General features: G+C 46.6%; 1 protein-coding gene across 3 annotated transcripts; it reads left to right on the forward strand.

The window, feature by feature from the left end:
• Positions 1 to 756: 756 nt before the first annotated feature.
• LOC133358350 (DAZ-associated protein 1-like) lies at positions 757 to 17996 on the forward strand. 3 transcript variants are annotated; one of them, XM_061576632.1, is made up of 9 exons: positions 757 to 820; positions 6346 to 6465; positions 8431 to 8577; positions 9665 to 9875; positions 10131 to 10214; positions 10692 to 11408; positions 12133 to 12291; positions 13389 to 13574; positions 14473 to 17996. In XM_061576632.1, exons 1-9 carry the CDS (start codon positions 815 to 817, stop codon positions 14544 to 14546), a joined length of 1704 nt encoding a protein of 567 aa, XP_061432616.1. In that variant the 5' UTR covers positions 757 to 814; the 3' UTR covers positions 14547 to 17996. The 3 variants fall into 3 exon arrangements, with proteins under 3 accessions (XP_061432616.1, XP_061432617.1, XP_061432618.1); XM_061576633.1 differs by having other exon boundaries at positions 10692 to 11399; XM_061576634.1 differs by lacking the exon at positions 757 to 820 and adding an exon at positions 1710 to 3705.
• Positions 17997 to 21608: the final 3612 nt, after the last annotated feature.

Raw genomic sequence — 21608 nt, forward strand, 5'->3', positions numbered from 1 at the left:
TCGAGCAAACTATCGCGTCGTGAGGTCACCACGTACAGGGGCAAATGTGCGTGATGACGTCATCAAGCAAACCATCGCGTCGTGAGGTCACCACGTGATGACGTCATCGAGCAAACTATCGCGTCGTGAGGTCACCACGTACAGGGGTAAATGTGCGTGATGACGTCATCAAGCAAACAGTCGCGTCGTGAGGTCACCACGTACAGGGGCAAATGTGTGTGATGACGTCATCAAGCAAACCATCGCGTCGTGAGGTCACCACGTGATGACGTCATCGAGCAAACTATCGCGTCGTGAGGTCACCACGTACAGGGGTAAATGTGCGTGATGACGTCATCAAGCAAACCGTCGCGTCGTGAGGTCACCACGTGATGACGTCATCGAGCAAACTATCGCGTCGTGAGGTCACCACGTACAGGGGCAAATGTGCGTTATGACGTCATCAAGCAAACCATCGCGTCGTGAGGTCACCACGTGATGACGTCATCGAGCAAACTATCGCGTCGTGAGGTCACCACGTACAGGGGTAAATGTGCGTGATGACGTCATCGAGCAAACTATCGCGTCGTGAGGTCACCACGTACAGGGATAAATCTGCGTGATGACGTCATCAAGCAAACCATCGCGTCGTGAGGTCACCACGTAAACGTGCGTGGTGACGTCATCGACCCGTATCAATAAAGTTGTGTGGTCACCACGTACAGGGATAATGTGCGTGATGACGTCATCGACCCGTATCAATAAAGTTGCGTGGCGTTGTGTAGAAGACGAGGCTCAGGCTAGGGCTGGTGGTGTTGGTGGTGGTCTTGGCACGATGACGGTGGGTGTCTGTGGAGCCTCGCTCCGTCGCACAGGAGCAAGGCGACGACACAGAGAGAGACAGAGAGACAGGAGCTCTGCTCTGGCTCTCGCTCCGCTCTTCTGGCGCCTCCAGAGCGGAGACAGACAAACAAATAGAGTTAAACTCGAGCCTGCGGCCTAGCGCCGCAACCACCAAGTAGGCCCTCGCTTCAGGACGCGAGCTTCTTCATTGACAAAGTGTCCCGAGTTGTGAAGCGATCTTAGCGCTTTCTGTTATAAAAGATGAACATTGTTTCGCTTAATTGGTGCCTACACGTGTTTTCCGTTCGTACATATTACAATGAGCCGTTCAGGCGAGGCTCCAGTTCCATCTGTCGGAGTTGGTTCTTTCGCGTATTTGTATAAACAATTATTTTTCCCATTTAAGTGTTAAACTAGATGTTTGTTTTAGCCTTACATTTCCAGTTTAGCTCGATGTGGCTTACCCGTGGTCGTATTAGACCATGATCTCAAGTAGCATTGTTTTAGTTTGCTTACAATGGATACCAATTCCGTGATGCCTCCGTTTCTTCTCGTTAACTTGCCATTGTAAAATGTTCGCCTTTTAAAAAAGTGTCGCTTATTATTGACAATGGGACATTTGGGCAACTCGCGAAACACGACACCGATTCCATCGCAGCCCAGATCGGACGCCCGCAAAAGTTATTGGATAAATTATTCTTTGGTTCTTTCGGTTAGGTCACGTCTAAAGAAAAAATAATAAATTAAATAATAGCATATTACGACGTTTGGATTGCAACACTAGCAATCATCATCAGGCATAAAAGAAATAGCAACAAAAATCTAACTAGAAAACTATAGACAGACATACAAGCAGACAGACATCACAAGGACACACAGAGAGATGTGATGTCTGTCTGCTTGTATGTCTGTCTATAGTGTGAATGAAGAGCTAGCAGCATGTTTTATGAGTTAAACTATTCAGCCTTAGATTTTATTTATTTCAGCAGGAAGTACCCAATGAGCGGGTCAGGCTCTTATTTCATGGCGACTTGTTAGAGATTATACGGTACACATCTTAATTACAATCGCATTGATCGCGATACAAACAGCAAGTATCAGAGCGTGCTTTACATGTGACTACAGGAATACGGAACCGGTCGAAAACTAAATAATGAACATATAATGAGAAAAATAGAGGCATTGCGTATGTGGCATCTAATACATTATAATTATTTCAATTATCTAATTACATATAGAAAATGTCATATAACTCCAACCTTACTATTTTCAGTAACACTTTTGATATTACCACCAAATACCCTTTAATTAACACTGCGAAGTTCATCAATATGACAGATTACTATCACGTAAGAGTTGTATTAAAGGGTAGTAAATGTGCAATATACATTTATACCTACATCTACCCTATTGGGATTCTTTACACCACTATGGTCAATAATGTATTTTTAATGCTACCTCGAACTGTTTTTCACATTACATATATCCATATTTAACGACCTGTGATATTTTAAATGTATACACTTGTGAATACTTTACATGCAATGTTACTGTGCTTTTAATAATGTCTCATAGCGTATGTGCCCAGGTAATGTTTGTTGAATCTCTTTCGCACTATGGTATTGTTTCTCCTTAAGACCTCAAATCACTATCGTAATGATCATTGCCTATTGAATGTGCTTGCATGATTGTTAAGGTACAGGGATGGAGCTGCATTGGTATTGTCTCCAGGTTACTACCGTTATTTACCGTTTGAGTTGTTTCTACTAATGTAATTTTTCTTGTGTTTTTCTTATTGAAGGTACAGTATTTGTGGAGTTTTTACATCTACTGATGCTACGTCTACTTACATAGATAAGATGAATGTTTTTTTTTCTAAGTGTCAGGGGGCTTCGCAAATGCAGTCACGCCTTTTCCAATACGTGGCCGCTACTGCGGTGGTGACGAGTTCGGGCACTTGCAGATTCCCCAACTACAACAAAAAGCAACATTACACCCTCATGCACTCGCTTTGGCAGCGATTAATGACCAAATCCACGATTTGTGGCCGTGGACATGAACACACTTTTACTCGTAGGCAATAATGCTGAAATACCACATCCTTATCCCAAAATTTTAATATCAAAATAAACATTTGTGGTGTTGTAGACCTATATGGTTACAGCTTGCATGCATAATTGCTTGTGTGTACATTAATAGCTTAATGTACAGCTCTATGTATTGTATGTAACCTTTTGTGTGTATGCTTAAGTCAATTTTCATGGTGTCCGTGACAGGCTGAACACACACAGCATATGCATTTTACAAATGTATTATGACAACCAATTCCTGACAACCAAAAATGGACCTTAATGGTATGATTTAGGATTTCTGTAAGAATGTAAATATTCATGTGGCGTGCATGTGGTGCTTGCGAGGCCCCCTGGAGTTTATAAAGCCGTTTTCCACAAACCCTTTGAGCTCGCTGAAATGATGCAAAAAGTCGAGCAAAACAGTTGCAAGGAAATTGTTTTTGCTTAAGTTTTTGCAGTGGTTGAAATTGCGTGGCCTGTTTGCTCGCGGGATTCTGTATTGGCTCTCGCAAGCGATGGTGCAATGCGCGTTGTGGAAAACGGCGGCTGTGTGTACAGTATTTTGATGTTCCACTACTCATTGTCGCTTGCTTTATATCGAGTCCTTGTTGTGGCTATTGCCGCTTACCGTTTGGGCACTGCAAACTAAAACAATGTAGAAGAATTGAAATGGAAGATTACATTTTTTATTTTCTCAAATTCAAAAGTAACATTAAGTCTAAACAAAGTGTACAAAAACTGAAAATCATCAAAACACTCCAACTGCTGAGACTGCGAAGAAGTTTGGCTTCAAGTCCTCTAAAGCGACCATGTAAGGACCGTAGTTTGCGCTGTGAGAATGTCACTGGTTTACAAGAATGTGGTGTGCGAGGTTGTTTAGCGTGAAATCAAACGTGAATAATTGAAAACGTGGCGTTCGAGTTTGGCCCGATGTGGATGCACAGGTTGTGAAAATGATTTGCCACCATCGGCATTAACAAACGCTGGCGAAATAACTTGCAAATGTTCACGTTTACAGATGATGTGGGGTTCATGCTGTGAATCTGGCTGCTGGGGTTCGATTCCCAGCCCATGGCCAACGTCTGTGGCCATGGAGTGATGTCTGACCTATCTGGTCCTGAGGCGTTGCACCAATGCGCATATTAACCATCATGCTGTAATATGGTCGGTCACACAACTCCCTGGACCGACATGGCCTCATCCAGCAGTGGATTCACAGTGTATAGATAAAAATAAGAAATATTATTGACTGATTTGGGACTATTGTCTTCCAATTATTTTAAGTATTTTAGGGTTTTTTTCCGCTCAACGTTTACATCATGCCTACACTGACCCTCGCTCCTGAATTTGATCCCCAACTTCCATCAGCGATGAGTGATGTTAGTCGGTCCTTGGTGCTTCTTTCCCTTAAACCAACACCGAGTACTCGATACTCTTTGGTGCTTTCGGTAAAGTCACGTAGGTAGAAAAATTAATAATAATAAAATAATATATAATAATATATCTACCTACGTGACTTTGCCCAAAGAACCAAAGAGTATGGATTCCTGCAGTTACGAAAGCTTCAAATCAAGATTCAACACCGAGTAGCCTGGTGAAGAAAGATCAACCCCCATGACCGACACATCATTGGTAGCGTTGATAGGTCTTCATCTAACAGTGGGTTAACATTATTGTTGTGATGCTGTTTTTAACTCGCACAATCGGACGTTAAACCAAGCGGGTGCTATCACAGAGGGTGCTCGTCTTGCTTCAACTTTGATCCCGTGACTTCAGGGGCTGCTTCCAGGGCCAGTCGGCCTCTTCAATTTGTGGCAACATGGGCCATCTTACCCGGCCCGGTGCCAGCAACCTTCCCAGAGAAATGAAGTCACGTTGCACAACAGCTGCTGTTTGTGTGCGCAGCTTGTTTTTTAGTTGGAAATACTCACTCCGCTGATTGACTAGTGCTGAAATTGGTACCAGCTATGGTGGCAAAACTTGAGTAATACCGATTTATTCATATGGCTAATAAGAGTCGATTATTTGATAACCCGCTCATTTAAAATGGTTAATTCACAATTCACTCTTGTTGGCCACAAATAAATTGGAAGTCATCCAATGCAGGTTGTACCAACAATTAAGTAAAATCTGTTCTGGGCTTGTATATTATTAATGCAGTCATTATAGGTGAAGATTTCTAAGTTAATTTGCTTTTCAAACTCGTGAGTGTTGCTGGAGAAATCCTGTGATATGCAGCAATGGATGGCATTTAAGCATCTAATGATAGAGCAGTTAATTGATTGAAATCCATTCTTGCTTGCATCAAATTGTACACGAGACTTATTTTACCACTTAAACGACTTAAGCAAAATTATATGCTCATGTGACATTCAGGCTATTGGATCGAAAAAAAAACTATATCCAAACGAGACGGAACAAGTCAGAACGAATACAATGAGATGAGAATTATTAATTAAAACCACGAACCTGGATCGTGACGATTAATTGGAATCGCTAGATATGGTTGAATTGCTACTTGCCTTGTGGCAGTCTTGCTGTTATCCATAAGGGTCCTGATTCATACCGAGATTAAATGGTTAAAGCACATCGCCTCAGCAATTTTATGAATTTTTTGCCGATTGGCACACTTTTGACAAAAATCTTAGCCAACAGGAGCATTCGACCATGTAATTTGGGCCTTTTTATCACTTTCCAATTGGATTTTTTCCTAGAATATGGTCAAAATTTGTGCCGTTTTGTGAGTGTTCAAAACGGTCGTCATGCTTATAGAGACTTTAAATTTCACTACAAATACAGCGTCGCATATCCGACCACCTATCCACCCTTACCCATCCACACCCAGTGCAGTATTTAATGTAACTCATTTTGCATAGGTGTTCACAGATCCGGGCCTTTCAAGTGTCCGCTAATGCCCCAGTCCCCAGCAAGTTGGATACGTTCTACTCTACGACCAACTGTTCTGTCGTTAGAGAAATGCGCCGCTTCTCGTTTGTCTGGAGCAGGGAGACGCTCCGATGTGAGACTTGCCACTTCGCAGGGAAGCCGGCTTCCCACGCGATTCCTCCTTTCCCACCTCACCAACCCCCTCTCCCTGCTGCGCTTGCGTTTTACGACACAGCCGCTCTCGACATGGACACGGGAGCAGGAAGGGAGAGTCGGCGCCGCCCCCCGCACCACCGCTCGTCTGCCTGTTACGCAAGCGAGGGGGGGGGGGGCGCGTACTGGCAGGCGGCGCGGCGTCCGAACAGCGTTTCTCATGCAGGAGCCGAGCGGAGAAAGGGCTTCCTCCGTTGCAGCCCTGACGTTCGACGCAAGATCGTGTGCTTGCTCGCGAGTTCGGTTGAGGCTCCCGGTGTTGCTTTGCCGATCTTAACGATGCCCTTTGAACTCCCTCGCCTCTTTGCCACCCCTGCATTCCCTTCTCACCTATCCACCTATCACCTGTCAGGACGTAAAGGAAGACTGGCACATTGTGCGCAAAATGTTTGTAGGTGGTCTGAGCATCGACACCGAAACCGACACGCTCACTTCCTACTTCTCCAAGTATGGCACGGTGGTGCATGCCGTGGTGAGTGTGTGTGTGCGCGTTCGTCATGCAAATGTAGTTTAGATAATTACAGTGGTACCTCGGTATACGTCGTTAATTCGTTCCAGAAGGTAGGACTTATACCGAAAATGACGTAGACACCAAACGAATTTTCCCATAAGAAATCAAGGGAAAGGAAATAATCTGTTCCAGAGTATAAGAAATTATATTTTTTATGGCATATTATTCATTAATGGGGTTGTATAAAATAATTTAGACACTAATTACTAAAATGCATACATACATTTAAATACATTTAAATACATTGAAATTGAAATAAAATTGAACATCACTTTACCTTGCTGAGAGCAGTTGATAGCCTACGAAGATGGTGGTGAGGAAGGCGAGGAGGAGATGTTTTGGAAGGAGAGTCCCCTTCCATTAAAACTTCAGGAAGCCGAAATTCTGGGGGCTTCTTTCTTTCTGTCTTTTTTCTTGACTTGGACCTGGTTGAGGCTCACCAGGTTTGAGTTTTACTAAAAACCAGTCCATATAAGTTTGTTTTTGCCTTCTATGAATGTTCCTGAAGTGTGACTTTGTCTGGTAATTCCACACAATACTGCTACGGCTTGTTAGAGCCGTAACAGGATTGTGTACGCGGGTACTGCACGCGGTGACTCATCCCGACCCATACAAGTTCTAGCAAGCGCGTCGTATCCCAAGCAAGACGTCGTATCCCAAGATATTTTTCTCTCGTCAAAACACGACGTGTACCAAATTCGACGTATTCCAATGCGGTCGTATACCGGGGTATGACTGTCTATACCAGGGGTCGGCAACCAAAATAACAAGAAGAGCCATTTCTTTCCAATTCGGTACAAAATTCAGTATTTCAAGAGCCGCAATGCATCTGAGTACATACTGTACATATCGTCAAGAAGCAGCCTGTAAAGAGCCGCATGCGGCTCCGGAGCCGTAGGTTGCCGACCCCTGGTCTATACATTTGATCTCAAGATGCAGGAACGGTATGCATATGGCTGTACTCGCTGGATTACTGGACACTGGAAAGTAAAATTCCCCTTAAAGTTGTACCCGGTATCATAATAATATCATTTGGTTATAAGGTGCACCCCAAATTTTGCTTTCAAGTCCATGGGCAATGATATAGTAATGGAAAAATAGTATTTTATAATTGAGGAAATATTAATCTTGATTTGAAGCCTTTTTAATCATTTTTCATGATATAGAGAAAGTAAGATCTTATAGGCAGCAGAAGAGAGTGAGCGACCTTCCACTGAGCGATGTGGTTGGTTGGGGCCTTTAACAAATAGCCCCGAGTTCACATTCAAATCCACCACGACAGCACTCGCCTCTCAACAGATGTCATGCTTCTGAAAATGAAGTGGATATTCATATAGGAGCTGTATGAAGAAATGTGTAAGGTGAATTAAATGCTGAATTATTGGCCATTTACATTTAAGTTGCCAAAGGTTTGCTATGTCATGTGGTACTGACAAGATAATTATCTGGCATAATTGACGTGCGATAATGAAAACCGGTGAGGTGATCTTAATTTTAGACAGATGAGAAAGTACTGATGCATAGATTCTTCTCATGAATTACATTTATGCGCTCATTGATGATGCATCATATAGTTTCCATCGTTATACATTACTGACTGTTAATTCGAATGATATGCCAATACTGCGTTGAGGTATCGGTGCAAACAATAGCCGTGTACAAACAAGGCCAAATGAGATGGTAAAAGTAATTGATTCTGTAATCCAATCGTAGCTAATGAATTGTTACGATGCGTAGAATCGGTGAATTGTTTAATGCCTGGTAGCAATATGAGCGGAAGGGTTATGAGTGACGCACCGTGAGTAGCTCATCCAATAGCTTTGCCCCCTTGGTTCTGGTTGCGACCCCTCCCGTCCTCCTTGATGCCTCTTACCCCCTCCCTTAACGCCGCCCTTCTCCCCGCTTCCCTTTGGGCCTTGTGTTCAGGTTCTGAAAGACGCACGCACGAACAAGTCGCGCAAATGTGGCTTTGTGACGTACTCTGGCGTGGAGGAGGTGGACGAGGCTATGAGGAACAGGCCGCACATGATCGACGGAGTCGTGGTGGATGCCAAGCGTGCCATGAGTGCGCAGGTGCCTGCATCACTCGCTCTTCTTTTTTTTTTGTTTAATTTGTCATTCCCTGCACCTCCGACTAGCACGGTAGGCTCTTTCGTTGCAAAAGAAGTTCGACGTTTAGAATAGGACAGCAGCCTTGCGTGCGTGCGTACGTTCTGCACGGTCTCATCAGCGAGCTCCTTCCAAAGGCAAGGAGGCTGCATTGGCTGGATCATTTTGCCCGCATGCCCAGCCACTGCATGCCCAAGTAGCTTCTGTATGGCTGGATAGAGTGGGCAAAATGGATGCAGCATGGGCTGGAGAAGAGCCGGACTAACGCTGTATAGGAGGATGTGGAGCTGAAGGGGGCATGTCACAAGCGCTGCCACGATGGTCCTCTGTGGAGGAGGCTCGTGAAAGATGCGACTGGGCAATTGGTTGCCGTCACCATCCAGTAACTACGGAGGGAGGAGCAGCGATGCTCACAATGAGCGGCACGCCAAGTGGCACAGTGGGGGGGGCGCAAGTGTGTGCATCTGCCAGTCGTATTGGTCAATTAACCCAGAGCACTTGGATCTGTCTCTTACGCCCCCCCCCCCACCTGCCAGCACGGGTTTTTAACAATTCACGAAAAAAAAGTAGACCTGTTCTGGCATAAGCGTTATGGTGATGTCACCGTCACTTATTGGCCAATGGTGGCTGTTTGAATGTTGAGATCTGGCCACATGTGGCAGAGCTTTATAGGTAGTTGCTAACGGTGCTTGCCCTGACAGTGTGCACTACCATTGAGGGAATCTTTGTGTTTGTACGAATGCCATGCCGAGTGTTGGTTGGAGTCTTCGTGTGTGTGTGTGTGCGCTGGCTGGTGTGTGCTGGCAAGAATGCAAGTGTGTGCTGGTTGGACTCGACGCGTGTGTGCTGTCAGGTGTGTGCTGGCTGGATTGCAAACGAGTGTGCTGGGTAGTGTTGGCCACTTCACCCCTCGTGCACCGGCCTTCATCGGTGCCCACTAGCAGCACTCTTGCCCCTTCAGTCTCCACTACTATTGAGGAATCTTTGAATGCTATGCAGTGTTTTGCCCCCTAACCCCCCCCCCCCCCGTCCCCCACCACTGTTCCTACAGAACATGCGCATGCCCGGCTCACAGGAGAAGGTGACCAAGATTTTTGTTGGCGGCCTGGGCCGCGAGATCACGAGCCCTCATCTGCGCGAGTATTTTGAGTCGTATGGCGCCGTGCTCGAGGCCTTCGTCATGAAGGATGCCAAGACCGGGAACTCCCGCGGCTTCGGGTTTGTGTCGTTCAACGACCACGACTGCGTCGACAAGTGCACCCGTGAGTCCCTGTGATGATGATTATGATGTTGAACCTCTCAGTTCTAAATAAATTAGTTAAATCTAGATTTAAAAGGGCATAGCTTCAGTGGCTTTCGTATATTCGAAGCAAGAGCATATCAGATGGCCGCAGAAGTGCATCTGAAAGAGCGCAATGCAATGACGGCATTTGGATGCCTTTAAACATGTAACCTGATGCCATTCTTACGAATCAAGTGCACTAACATTATAAACGACTGCCGTCTCTTGTGCGCAGAGCAACGATACCACATGATCAACAACAAACAAGTGGAAGTCAAGAAGGTTTGGACCGAGCACCAGCAGAAGGAGATGGGCGGCGGTAAGTCGTCACCTCCGCACACGGTCACTCGCACCGTTCTCGGCTTGCCCCCCAGTATCACGTAGCCTCTCGGGAGTTTTTGGGAGGACGTGTGTTTGCCTTACTGCACCTCAACTCCCAATGGCATATTTCAGATGTACGTTTAAACGTGCATGTACGTTATATTAAGTTTTACAAATGTATTTTCAGGGCTTGCTTTTGTCTTAACTTTGCTCTTGTAGACATCACAAGTTTAAGAAAAGGATTCGCTTTTTTCCTTGACTGTTCAAATCTTAAGGTTTTGGTTTTCCTCAACGTACACAGAACGATCACCACCAATCACTTGTCATGTAAAAGTTACCCCCAATTAGCACTGCACTCCCATGAGCAGCACGGTTGGCTACGTACGGTGTGAAAGAAGTGCTTCTTGTCACGTACAATTGTCGCGCCACCCTCACCCGCTGGCATTCACCCGTGCCACGCCATGTGCCGTTGCAGGGCGCGATCGCCACGGCATGCCCTCGTCTAACATGCCCCCGCACCACATGCAGGGCATGCAGGGCATGCAGGGCATGCAGGGCATGCAGGGCATGCAGGGCATGCAGGGCATGCAGGGCATGCAGGGCATGCAGGGCATGCAGGGCATGCAGGGCATGCCGGGCATGTCGGGCATGTCGGGCATGCAGGGCATGCAGGGCATGTCGGGCATGCAGGGCATGCAGGGCATGCAGGGAATGCAGGGAATGTTCGGCCCACCAGGCTTCCAGGGCATGCCCCCGCCCCGCATGCCCGGCATGTCGGCAATGCCAAGGGCACAGGGGATGAAAGGGCCACCGGGAATGTCGGGGATGCCGCCGCCGCCGCCACCGCCACCGAATATGCCGGGAATGCCGTCTGTCCCGGCTTTGCCGGGAGTGAACGGCATGCAGGCGCTGCAGGCTCTGCAGGTGCTGCAGGCCGTGCAGACGCTGCAGGGCCTCCTCATGCCCAACACGCAAGCGTCCGCCTCTGCCCTCGCTGCCGCCGCCGCGGCCATGCCGGCCATGAGCATCACCAACGCCTTGGGCCTTGCCAACACGTTGGGAGCCGGGATCACCAACCCTGGTGCGGGGCCTGGCTCGGCCGCGGGCAGCTCCTACGATCCGAAGATGATGGGGACCATGAGCGGTCACGGCCGCGATGGTTTCAACGGCAGCGGCAATAGCGGTGCGGCGAGTAAGGGTGTCAATGAGCTCCCACGCATGCACAAACACGGGGTGGGTGGGGGGGTTTGGGGTTAACTGTTACCTTGCAACACGCACATTACAAAGACACCCTCAATATTATAGCCTTGACAGACTGTAGGGGCAAGTGCTACTAGCGAGCACATGAGCACCTATGAAGGCCGGCACTGCACATGACCGGGTGGGTTGCCAGAACCAGCGAGCACACACACCCTAGCACACATGCTTGCACTCCAGCCAGTACACGCCAGCCAGGTTTACACAGTTGCACTCCATATTCTTAGGTTTTTTCGGTAAAGTCACGTAGGTAAAAACATTAAAAAATAAAATAAAAATCACGACGTTTCGGAGGCAACACAAGCTTCCGTCTTCAGGTGGTACCGTCACAGCCACGACAGCTGTATCAAGTAAATGAGAGATTGCAGGAGCTACCACTCCGTTTATATAATGGTAGCTCCTGCAATCTCTCATTTACTTGATACAGCTGTCGTGGCTGTGACGGTACCACCTGAAGACCGAAGCTTGTGTTGCCTCCGAAACGTCGTGATTTTTTATTTTATTTTACTTTTTAATGTTTTTACCTACGTGACTTTACCGAAAAAACCTAAGAATATGAATCATTGCAGTCACGAAAGCTTCAAATCTAGAGTTGCACTCCAGTTGGCACATGGCCATGTAAACGCTTAACTCTGATGCCTCGCCCCATCCCATTTTAGGAAATGGGGCCGAGAACCCCTACAGCGGCAGCTACAACAAGTACGGGGACATGAGCGCCTACGGAGGGGGCACAACCGAGCAGGGCTTCCTTGTGGGCAAGGCTGGCGACGGCGGCGGCGGCGTTCATGGCACCTCGCGGCTCTACAGGAACATGCAGGGTGGGTAGCGCTCGCGCACATGTGCTCGTCAGGGCTGAGCAGCTGGCCGCCACTGGCTAGGACAGGGGTCGGGAACCTTTTTGACTGGGAGAGCCATAAAAGCCAAATATTTCTAAATATATTTCATTGAAAGCCATATAGTATTTTTAACGTATAATAAATTAAATATGTCTTACTTTTAATGCGACTTCTGGTACTGCATGGTTTTGCTGATGGCCTTGTAGTCTGGTTCATACGTGGTGAGGTTGAGCTTCATGCAGGCGTGACCCGTGAAATTTATCTTCAAAACTAATTTAAAATCAGTTCCAAACTGATTTTTTTTTTTCAACTCAAAATTGTCTGGGAGCCATATGCCGTCACTGGAAGAGCCATATATGGCTCGCGAGCCATAGGTTCCCGACCGCTGGGCTAGGAGATGTTCACCACCTCGCCTGCTATGCAGGAGGTCGTGGGTTCGATTCCGACTCCGACGCCTGCATGTTTGGAGTTTGCGTGTGTTCTCTCTCCCTGTGGTCGCATCGATTGTTCTCCAGGTATTCCGATTTTTCTCTCCATATTAGAAATATGCGTTTAGAGTGGCTACGTGACATTTCCACGTGATAAGCCACTTGGTTGAGCGAGCGTTTGTGGCCAGATCGCTTATGAAAAAGAGCTGAGTGGACCTGACCTGGCAAAATAAAAGAATAGTTGAGATTATTTACAGTTTTGTGGCAAAATTTTGCGGTTCAATAGGACATGCCAATTCGTTACTAGTACCGCACACCGGTGTGTTGGAGAGCAAATCCACAACATTTACAATCCGAGTACGATGTTTGGCCAGTAATTACTATTTGTATCATCAGGCGGACAGCCAGATTTATATTATGAATGATATTGGTCGAGAAAATCTCCGTGTTAAACTGAGATCTCACGACGCCTGAGGTCGGAGCCTCAATTGTGGATGTCCAGATGGGCCTCGAGCCTGGCCCTGGGCCTTGTCCAATCCGTCTATGATCGCGTGCAGACTTCTGGTGCGTTCCGGAACGTACAAGACTTAAGTGCCAAATAAATGTGACACTTTAGCCCCCTCCCCCCGCCCCCCCTCTTACTCCTTACAGATGAGCGCGAGGATTGGCAGCCGAGCAGCTCCAACGAGCTGGCGCGCAGCGACGTGTGGTCACACTTCCAGCTGCTGGGCAGCGGCATGCGCTGCTGCCTGTGTAGCGTGAAGCTGCAATACAAGGGAGACAGTCTGCCGGCGATGATATACCACCTACAGAGCCGGCACCCGCAGGCCCTAGAAGGTTAGGGTCTTGGAGTTCCTTTCACGCCTATTGCCTCGCTCGTATCTTAGGACGACGGAGCTGATTCTACGCGGGCTTCGTGGTGAAAAGGAGGGGAAGGGTTCCTTTAACCGTTTCACATGCAATGTGTTTTTCAACTCTTAATTCATCCTGCAGCCAGCCACTATTTTAATTCAGTAAAAGTGGGTCGCTTTGATATTGGGTTCAAATTTGCAGAATGATAGGAGACTTGAGTGCAATATTTTTTGTTCCACATATTTCACACAAGAAGCAGCAGACACATCCTGCATCTCGCCTACAAAAACCTACATTTGGTTATCTGGAAATATCATCCTGCCACTGCCAGGTTCCCAGATTAGATGGGATCAGCTGTGAAGAGTTAACAGCAGTGTCCTGCCCTCCATGTGCCTGTGCCCCCCCTCCCCCCATTCAGAGGAATCCCCTTGCTCTGGCTGTTTTAGTCCTTCAGTATTCTTCACTAATTTTCACAGTGGGGGGGTCACTTTCGCCGATAAGACATCCGTGTGAGGGCCGCCACACATTTGAAATAATTGGTGTTTGACATCAGGACGATGTTGGGGTGTTTTCACATTTGTGTATTGTCGGGCTCCGCACTAAAGGCCACCAGGGGCCTGCGGGCCCTTGCAATGAAACACATTGCTCTCTCGTGAAGCGATTGGGGTTACAGCAGCGAGATCGCCCCTTGCTGAGAACCTGGCAGGACCCTGCTGGGAAAAAGTCTTGAGACTCGCTGAGGCTTTCTTGGGTAAATGAGCATAATGATAGGAACCTTCATATAATAAATGTCATGTAAAACTAGAGAACACTGCAGAAACATGAATTGTTGTACTGTGATTCTGCATCTACGTAATTGTTCGTCTCTTTGAATAATTTGCAGACAAACATTACTCGAAGAGGGAGTCGAGAGATGGAGACTGGGACAACCGGAGGGATGACCTGCGGTACTACTGAGGATCGACCGCTGTGTGATTGTACAAAGAGTTGTTCATTCTTCGACTCCACCCACGGCTATATTTGAGTGAAACAAAACAAAATCGGAACCGGAGTCACTAGCGACCGTCGAAGGGTAAACTGGCAGGCGTTATCTTCGGTGGCGAGCTGTGTGCTTTGTGCCCAAACCACATTTGTTTATGAAAGTAGTAGAAATTTGTGAAACGTTAGAGTGTAGGAGTTTTATACGCTCGTTCTTGGGAGTTTTCTTTTTGGGCATCGCTGCTTTGACATGGTCGCCGATCCTGCGTGCCTACACCCACTTGGAGGGGAAGAGTTTCACATTTTTGTTGAGATAAATCTTCTGTAACTTACAAAATTTGCTTCCAATAGTTATGAACACTGGCGGAGCCAGTGGGGGGGGTGGGGTGGCACGTGCCCCCCCAATAATATGATCGAAATCCCTAATTTCGATCGGATCATTGGGGTTTATTAGTAATATATCGGCATTTTGCGACTGCCACTGTGTAGCAGATTGTTACGTGCCAGGGACTGATGATAGGACAATAGTCTGACTCCATAATTGGCAATAAGTAACGGCAAAGCAGTTATAAGTGACTCAGAATTGTGCGCAGTTGCGTATACAGTCCACGACTTGCCTGAAGGCAAACGCCTTCAGCGAGCGCGATGCCGGTCACACAACACGGTTCGAATTTGACCCTCGATCGATGGCTGCACCATCGCCGCACACGCGTCGAAAACTGAGAAACTGAATAAGAAGCAAGGGACAAGTCCTTACTTACTAACAACTATCACTTTTCATTGCTGGAGGGGTTGCCCCCCCCCCCCATACCTGAAAATGTTGGCTCCGCCATTGTTTATGACGATAATTTTGCCATCTTTTGCATATACATTATGAAATGGGTGCATTAGGGTTAATGGTTACTAATATGAGAGTAATAAGCGTCACGATGTTGTTGATGATTTTAAATTTTGCGCTTTCCGAGCATTCTAACAATTTGTGTGGCGGCCTTTAAACGCATTCATACATCGACTTGGCCAGGTGGCTCGCGGGGCTAATGTTTTATGTTGTCATTTCGAGGTCCCAGCTCAAACCCAGGTACCCACCCGCCTGCAATTGTAACCCGGGGCCTCAAGTCTCGAGAGATGTTGGTCTCATCCCTGTCCCCGGTGTCTCCCACAACACCCATCGTTTAGCACGATTGGCTACATATGGTGCGAAAGAAGGTCTACATACATACATTTAATTCTGCTTATTTACAGCCCTTAGGAATGACTTATGGGGGTTCGACTGCAATGTAACGAACCTCTTCATCCATAGCAGGGCAACGGATCGAGTGCAACAATATCCCAAATGTGGCTAAGGGTTCATTGAGGTGAACCGAGAAGTTCTGTCATTTCATCTTCCAGATGCTGTCATTTAAGAGGGGGTAGAACACTTTCTGGTCTGTGTAAGAGTTTAAATTTCAAATGTATTCCTCCCATGATCTTCATCTCATGCCAGTAAGTCCAATTGGCATACAATTTAGAATGTTCCTTTTTGATACATTTCGATGAAAACCGCTGCAGCCTTTTAAGGCCACGTTGAGGAATGACTGGAAGACAACACAAGTCGACTTTCGTTTCTCTTAATTGATTTGTCTGCTTTCAGTGACTTTTAGACTGCTAATAGCTTTCTGTACGCATTCATTAACTGCTATTGTGTGCCCACTGCTGCATATGTGCACTGAAATGTCTACAGTGAAATCGAGTGCCAGACAGATGTATTTGACAGTGCTTCTCGATACAATCAATGCACATTAGCACCACGTGGCGAAGTTCGAGTTTTGTGTGGCCTTCACCATTAACTCTGTCACTTTAACTCCCATGTGGCGCAGTGGCTTTTTCATGGTCCTGAAAATGTCTCAACTGAATTCTCCTCGCCTTCACCTTGAGAACGTCTGCTTGTGATGGAAGTCGACACACAACAACCTGCTTGACTTTACTCTGGGAGGGCCGGACCCTGATTCAACCCCATGGCTTCAGCCGGCCCGAGCTCTGTGCTCTGACGGTAAAATCAATCTCTGCTAGCAACCCACCCTGCTCTGTGTATAAACATCCTGTTCTCAAAACGGGTTGACCTGTCTCGTATGCACGTGTCGGTGTGCATGTATGTACACGCCACGCTACAAGCTGTGCTGCTCGCGATGTGCAAACGCCCAGTATAGTTATTCAAATGTCAAGTAAAATTTCGATTTAAAGCTTTCGTCACTGCAGGGATTCATCCTCTTGGTTCTTTAGGTAAAGTCACGTAGAAGGGAAATAATAAAGATAAAACAATAATTCTCACGACGTTTCGGACGGCTGCTTGTGTTGTGGCCGAAATGTGAGAATTATTTTATTATGTTTTGTTATTTATTATTTCCCTTCTACGTGACTTTACCGAAAGAACCAAGAAGATGAACCTGTCATGTAATTTATCTAAGACGGATATCTTCAACTGGGTCTCAAGATATGCTGCAGGAAGGTGGTCATGCGTTGGGCTGTTCGGCCAAGAGATATCTTAACCTGGCCTGTCTCGCCCACCCGCAGTCAGCGCTGCTCCAATTGAGTAGCTGGTGAGACGTCCCCAACGACGTTTATGTTGACGTGGGGGGAGGGGCCCCGTGGCTCGGTCGGTGCCAAGTCAGCACCGCTGAGATCCGGGCTCCGAATGGAGGCAGCTGCCGTTAAACCGATTCCTTAAATTGTAGCGAGTTAATGGTCTCTGCCTCGTCACTAATGACTGCGATAATAAAACCAGTTGTCACAAGTGCAGTTATTCTCTTGACGTGGCAAACCCACAACATCACAACTGAGTATACGTCAAGTGTAAATTGAGTACTCGATTGTAAATGTGGGTTTGCTCTGCTCAGTACAACGGTGTGCTGAATTGGTGATAAATTGGCACGTTCTGTTCATGTGACAAATCTTATTAATTGGCTGTCTGGTGGAGGTGGGTGTATGAAAACGTTTACATTTTCGCGACGTCACCCATTATTTCTAACAATGTAGGTCGCGAAAGCTTACGTCGTAAGTATCTATAACTAGTTTGACTGCCATACAACTGATCTCGTAGAAAGTGCGACCCCCCCCCCCACCCACTACTGCGTGAAGGATTAAAATACCACTTAAGATTTATTTTAGATTTTTTTGTGCAAAATCGCTCCTGCAGTAATGTGGCGTTAACATGTGGCCGCACTCTTCTGCAAAGTTTCCAAATTGTGTGGCTCATGAAATGTCGACGGTGGCTTCAGATGAGCGAATGTTATTGGCGTGCACGATGCTGAACTACGCCACGGCGGCGGGCGGTGCGTTCCAAGATGAGTTTGTGCGTCGTGGCCGCGGTAGCCCTGATAGCCGTTTCTTTAAACGGGAGATCTTAGGCTCTTTTTTATTACGTTAAAATAAACTCATCCTTTTCTAGTCGTCTATCTGTGCCTGACTCCCAATTTCTCCGAGTTGTGTGTATGTACGTTCGACTTCTTTTGTACCGTACGTAGTCAACCGTGCTAATCAAGAGGTATGGGCGAGAAAGACCACAAATTCAACACGAGCAGTTCTAAAGACGGTGTTGTGCTCCTTTACGAGATCAAGACAATGGTTAATTTGTAGGCAGCACTTTGTGTATAATGAATTCAACCTAAAATGTGTTCGTTTGGCAACCCGAAGCCAATCCAGCTCTGCAAGCACTGGACGGACATGGTCGGATCTTGCAGGTCCCGTCGAGCCTTGTCGATACTCTGCTACACGTCACCATGTTGGCTGTCTCCAACTCGTCGAGGTTTGCTTTCCAATAACGAGGTCTGCGTGTTGAAATTAGCTCAAAGATGTCCGAACAATGCCAAGCACCCACCTACAGCTTCCCGTCCGATGCCTTAGCTGGTTGAAGCAGAGCTGGGGACTGGGAGGTCATCATTTTGCCCTGTCGATCATGGGGGTTGTATGACCATACTTCACCACATTGGTCAATAGCACTGTCTTTAAAGGGAAACGGGTAATGTTTTGGGCAATGCCCCTTTTTGATGAGCTAAGGGCCACGTGGTGGTCCGTTGAGGGCAGTACAGAAACATTTATTGTACTCTACTCTTATGCTCCCACGTCTCCCCGTATTTACCAACTTGCACTGATCAGCATGGTGAAGTATGGTCACTTTGTTTATTCAATCGAGCACCATGGATGGAGAGTTAATTACGGTCTGAGATTGTATGATGAACTTCTTTGCAATGTATGTCGCCAACTGCTAATCGGATGTCGACGCTTCGTCGCGCGGACCAAAGTACTTTGTAAATCAGCAGACGCCAAGTTCCCGGCGTACTTTGTGAACACTTTGCCCTGTAGCCGACTGAGCATGCCGTGCAGAACCGGCCCTAGACCTTTGGGGGCCCTAAGCAAAATTTGGTTGTCGGCCCCTTTGATGTATGATTTTTAAATCCTTTATATTAAGTTCGCTTGCTTGCTTGCGTGCTTGCTTGCTTGCTTAGGACCGTGCAAATCTTTTGGTCGTTTTTTAACCCACTTCCCGTGATCCAATCGAGCTGACATTTTCCACACAAACTCGTTGTGCGTGACAATGTTCGTGAAATTTTTTTCCCAAAATTTTACACTTTTTAGGACAAAAATATATTTAATTACCAATTACTTAATGCTGCCATGCAATCATCTGACCCATAGGTGGCAGCCATCTCAAGCCAGAGGACGAGAGGACTCTTGCCGCCACGCATATAAAGGATTTATAGTGAAAAACTTTGTTTTTACGGGTTATACTTGTTTTCACCCACGAGCTAGCAGTGACTCTAGGGGGCCCTCTGCTGGCCACGGGGCCCTTTGCAATTGCAAGGGTCGCTTCGTGGCTGGGCCGGCTCTGATGCCGTGGTCACCCGGCCGCGATGCCAACTCGGAAGCCTTCCGCAGATTCTACGAAGCGCACGGTTTTGTCGTGGGAGGGTATTTTGTAAGTAAATGTCCGCTCTTGCTCTCTGTGCGGCCTTCGTAGCGGCTCTGTTGCCCAAAATAATAACTCTGCGTTAAGACGAGTCCACAGCCGTGCTGCAGAAAAGTTCAGACACATCTCCATTTGCCCATTCAGTGCGGGATGGTGTTTGACTCCCCACACGTGCGAGTTTGCTCCAGGTTCTCCGGTTGCCTGCCACCTAGACCTCGGCAAGGTAAGGTAATTTACCCTTTTTACCGGGTAAAAGGGTAAAGGTAAAGGTGTCGACATGCCAAGGGGTAAGGTAAAGGGTAGGGTAAAGGTAGGCTCGTTGCTTTTTAAATCCTTTATATTAAGTTCGCATGCTTGCTTGCTTGCGTGCTTGCTTGCTTAGGACCGTGCAAATCTTTCGGTCGTTTTTTAACCCACTTCCCGTGATCCAATCGAGCTGACATTTTCCACACAGACTCGTTGTGCCAGACAATTATTGTTCGTGAAAAAAAATTCCCAAAATTTTACACTTTTTAGGCAAAAAAAATATTTTACATTTATTCAAATATAACTCATTCTTGGCTTTGGCTGAACGTCAGAGTGTAAGAGCCCAGAGCGTAACCCCTCCACAGGCCGTGGCGGAGTAGCGCAGTTGGTAGCGCCCTCGCTTCCCATGCCAAAGGTCGCGATATTGATCCCCGCGTCCTCCAGGCAAATATATTTTTAAATCCTTTATATTAAGTTCGCTGCCACGCATATAAAGGATTTATAGTGAAAAACTTTGTTTTTACGGGTTATACTTATTACCCTTTACCTTACCTGCTAAAGGGTATAAGGTAGGGTAGAGTGATTGTTTTGTGGTAAGGTCAAAGGTAGAGTAAAGGTAGGCTCGTTGTTTTTACACTTTTACCTTACCTTGCCGAGGCCTACTGCCACATGTATAAACTCTCATTATAAATGGATGAAAGCATCTTAAATAAATAAGTGGACTGAAAAGGTCTTGCTATCACCGGCTCATTGCCTTGCTCACGGTGGTTAGATGTTGACTACCTCGCCTCGTATGCAGGAGGTCGTGGGTTTGATCCCGACCCTGACGCCTGCTCTATATTTGCAGTTTGCGTGTTCTCCCCGTGGTTGCGTGGATTTTTCTCCGGGTCCTTCGGTTTCCCCCTCCACATTTAGAATCAGCGTCACCACGCGTTTCGAGTGTTTGGTCGCTGATACGTTTCAACGTGATGAGCCGCCTCATTAAGCGACCATTCGTGGCCAGGTCGCTTCTGAAAAAAGAACTTCATAGCTCAGTGAGCATTTTACGTGGTCAAATAAAACAGAGTTTAGTCGTTTTAATTTAATTCGCGATTGTGAGATTCAATTTGCATGGACGACGATATAAATGACCAAACATGATTTGTAATACAAAGTAGACAATGAGGTTTTAAAGTGACATTGAGACGGGCGAAGTCACTTTGAGAACACGACTCTCAATACATCGCCTGCGCTCTTTTTAAAACAACTTTTATTTTGTTTAATTTTTAAATAAAAAAAACAATTGTGTAGTAAATTATTCAACGGATTCATTCTCAAAAATCATCCTGACGGGGCCGTGAGTGACTGCGCCTTGTTTGGCTACTGCTGGACCCCCCTTGTTGGATTTTGTTTAAACTGAGTAACCCCCTCGCCTGTCCCAACGTGGTTCTGAGAAATAAAAGTATGAATATTGAACGTCAATATTTTAACCGATTGTCCATTGTGAGGTATTCCTAACTAAGTAACTGCAAGCAAATAAAAAAAATCGTCAACGGACGCTCTGCATGCGTGACGTCATTTGTTTCCACTCGTTGCTTCCACTTTGTGTACAAGGAATGAGTTTGGAAAGGTCTTTTATATCGTTCTAGGCTACCATGTGGATTTATATTTGATCGTAGTTATTTTATTTTGGCAGGCTCATATATGATTATTCACCAACGACTCTCGCGTTTAATATCATTTCACACCGAACGTACCCCCTGGGACATTGCCACGTGACCCCCAGGGGTCGGCGGACCCAAGACCCACCGCAGTCAGCGATCGACGTGGGTTAAGACAAATCTTGTTTCCATGCTCGAGGTTCCGTTCGCATG

This window comes from Lethenteron reissneri, chromosome 61 (genome assembly GCF_015708825.2).
Source record: "Lethenteron reissneri isolate LAM-NWPU_2019-01 chromosome 61, ASM1570882v1, whole genome shotgun sequence".
Classification (NCBI taxonomy): domain Eukaryota; kingdom Metazoa; phylum Chordata; class Hyperoartia; order Petromyzontiformes; family Petromyzontidae; genus Lethenteron; species Lethenteron reissneri.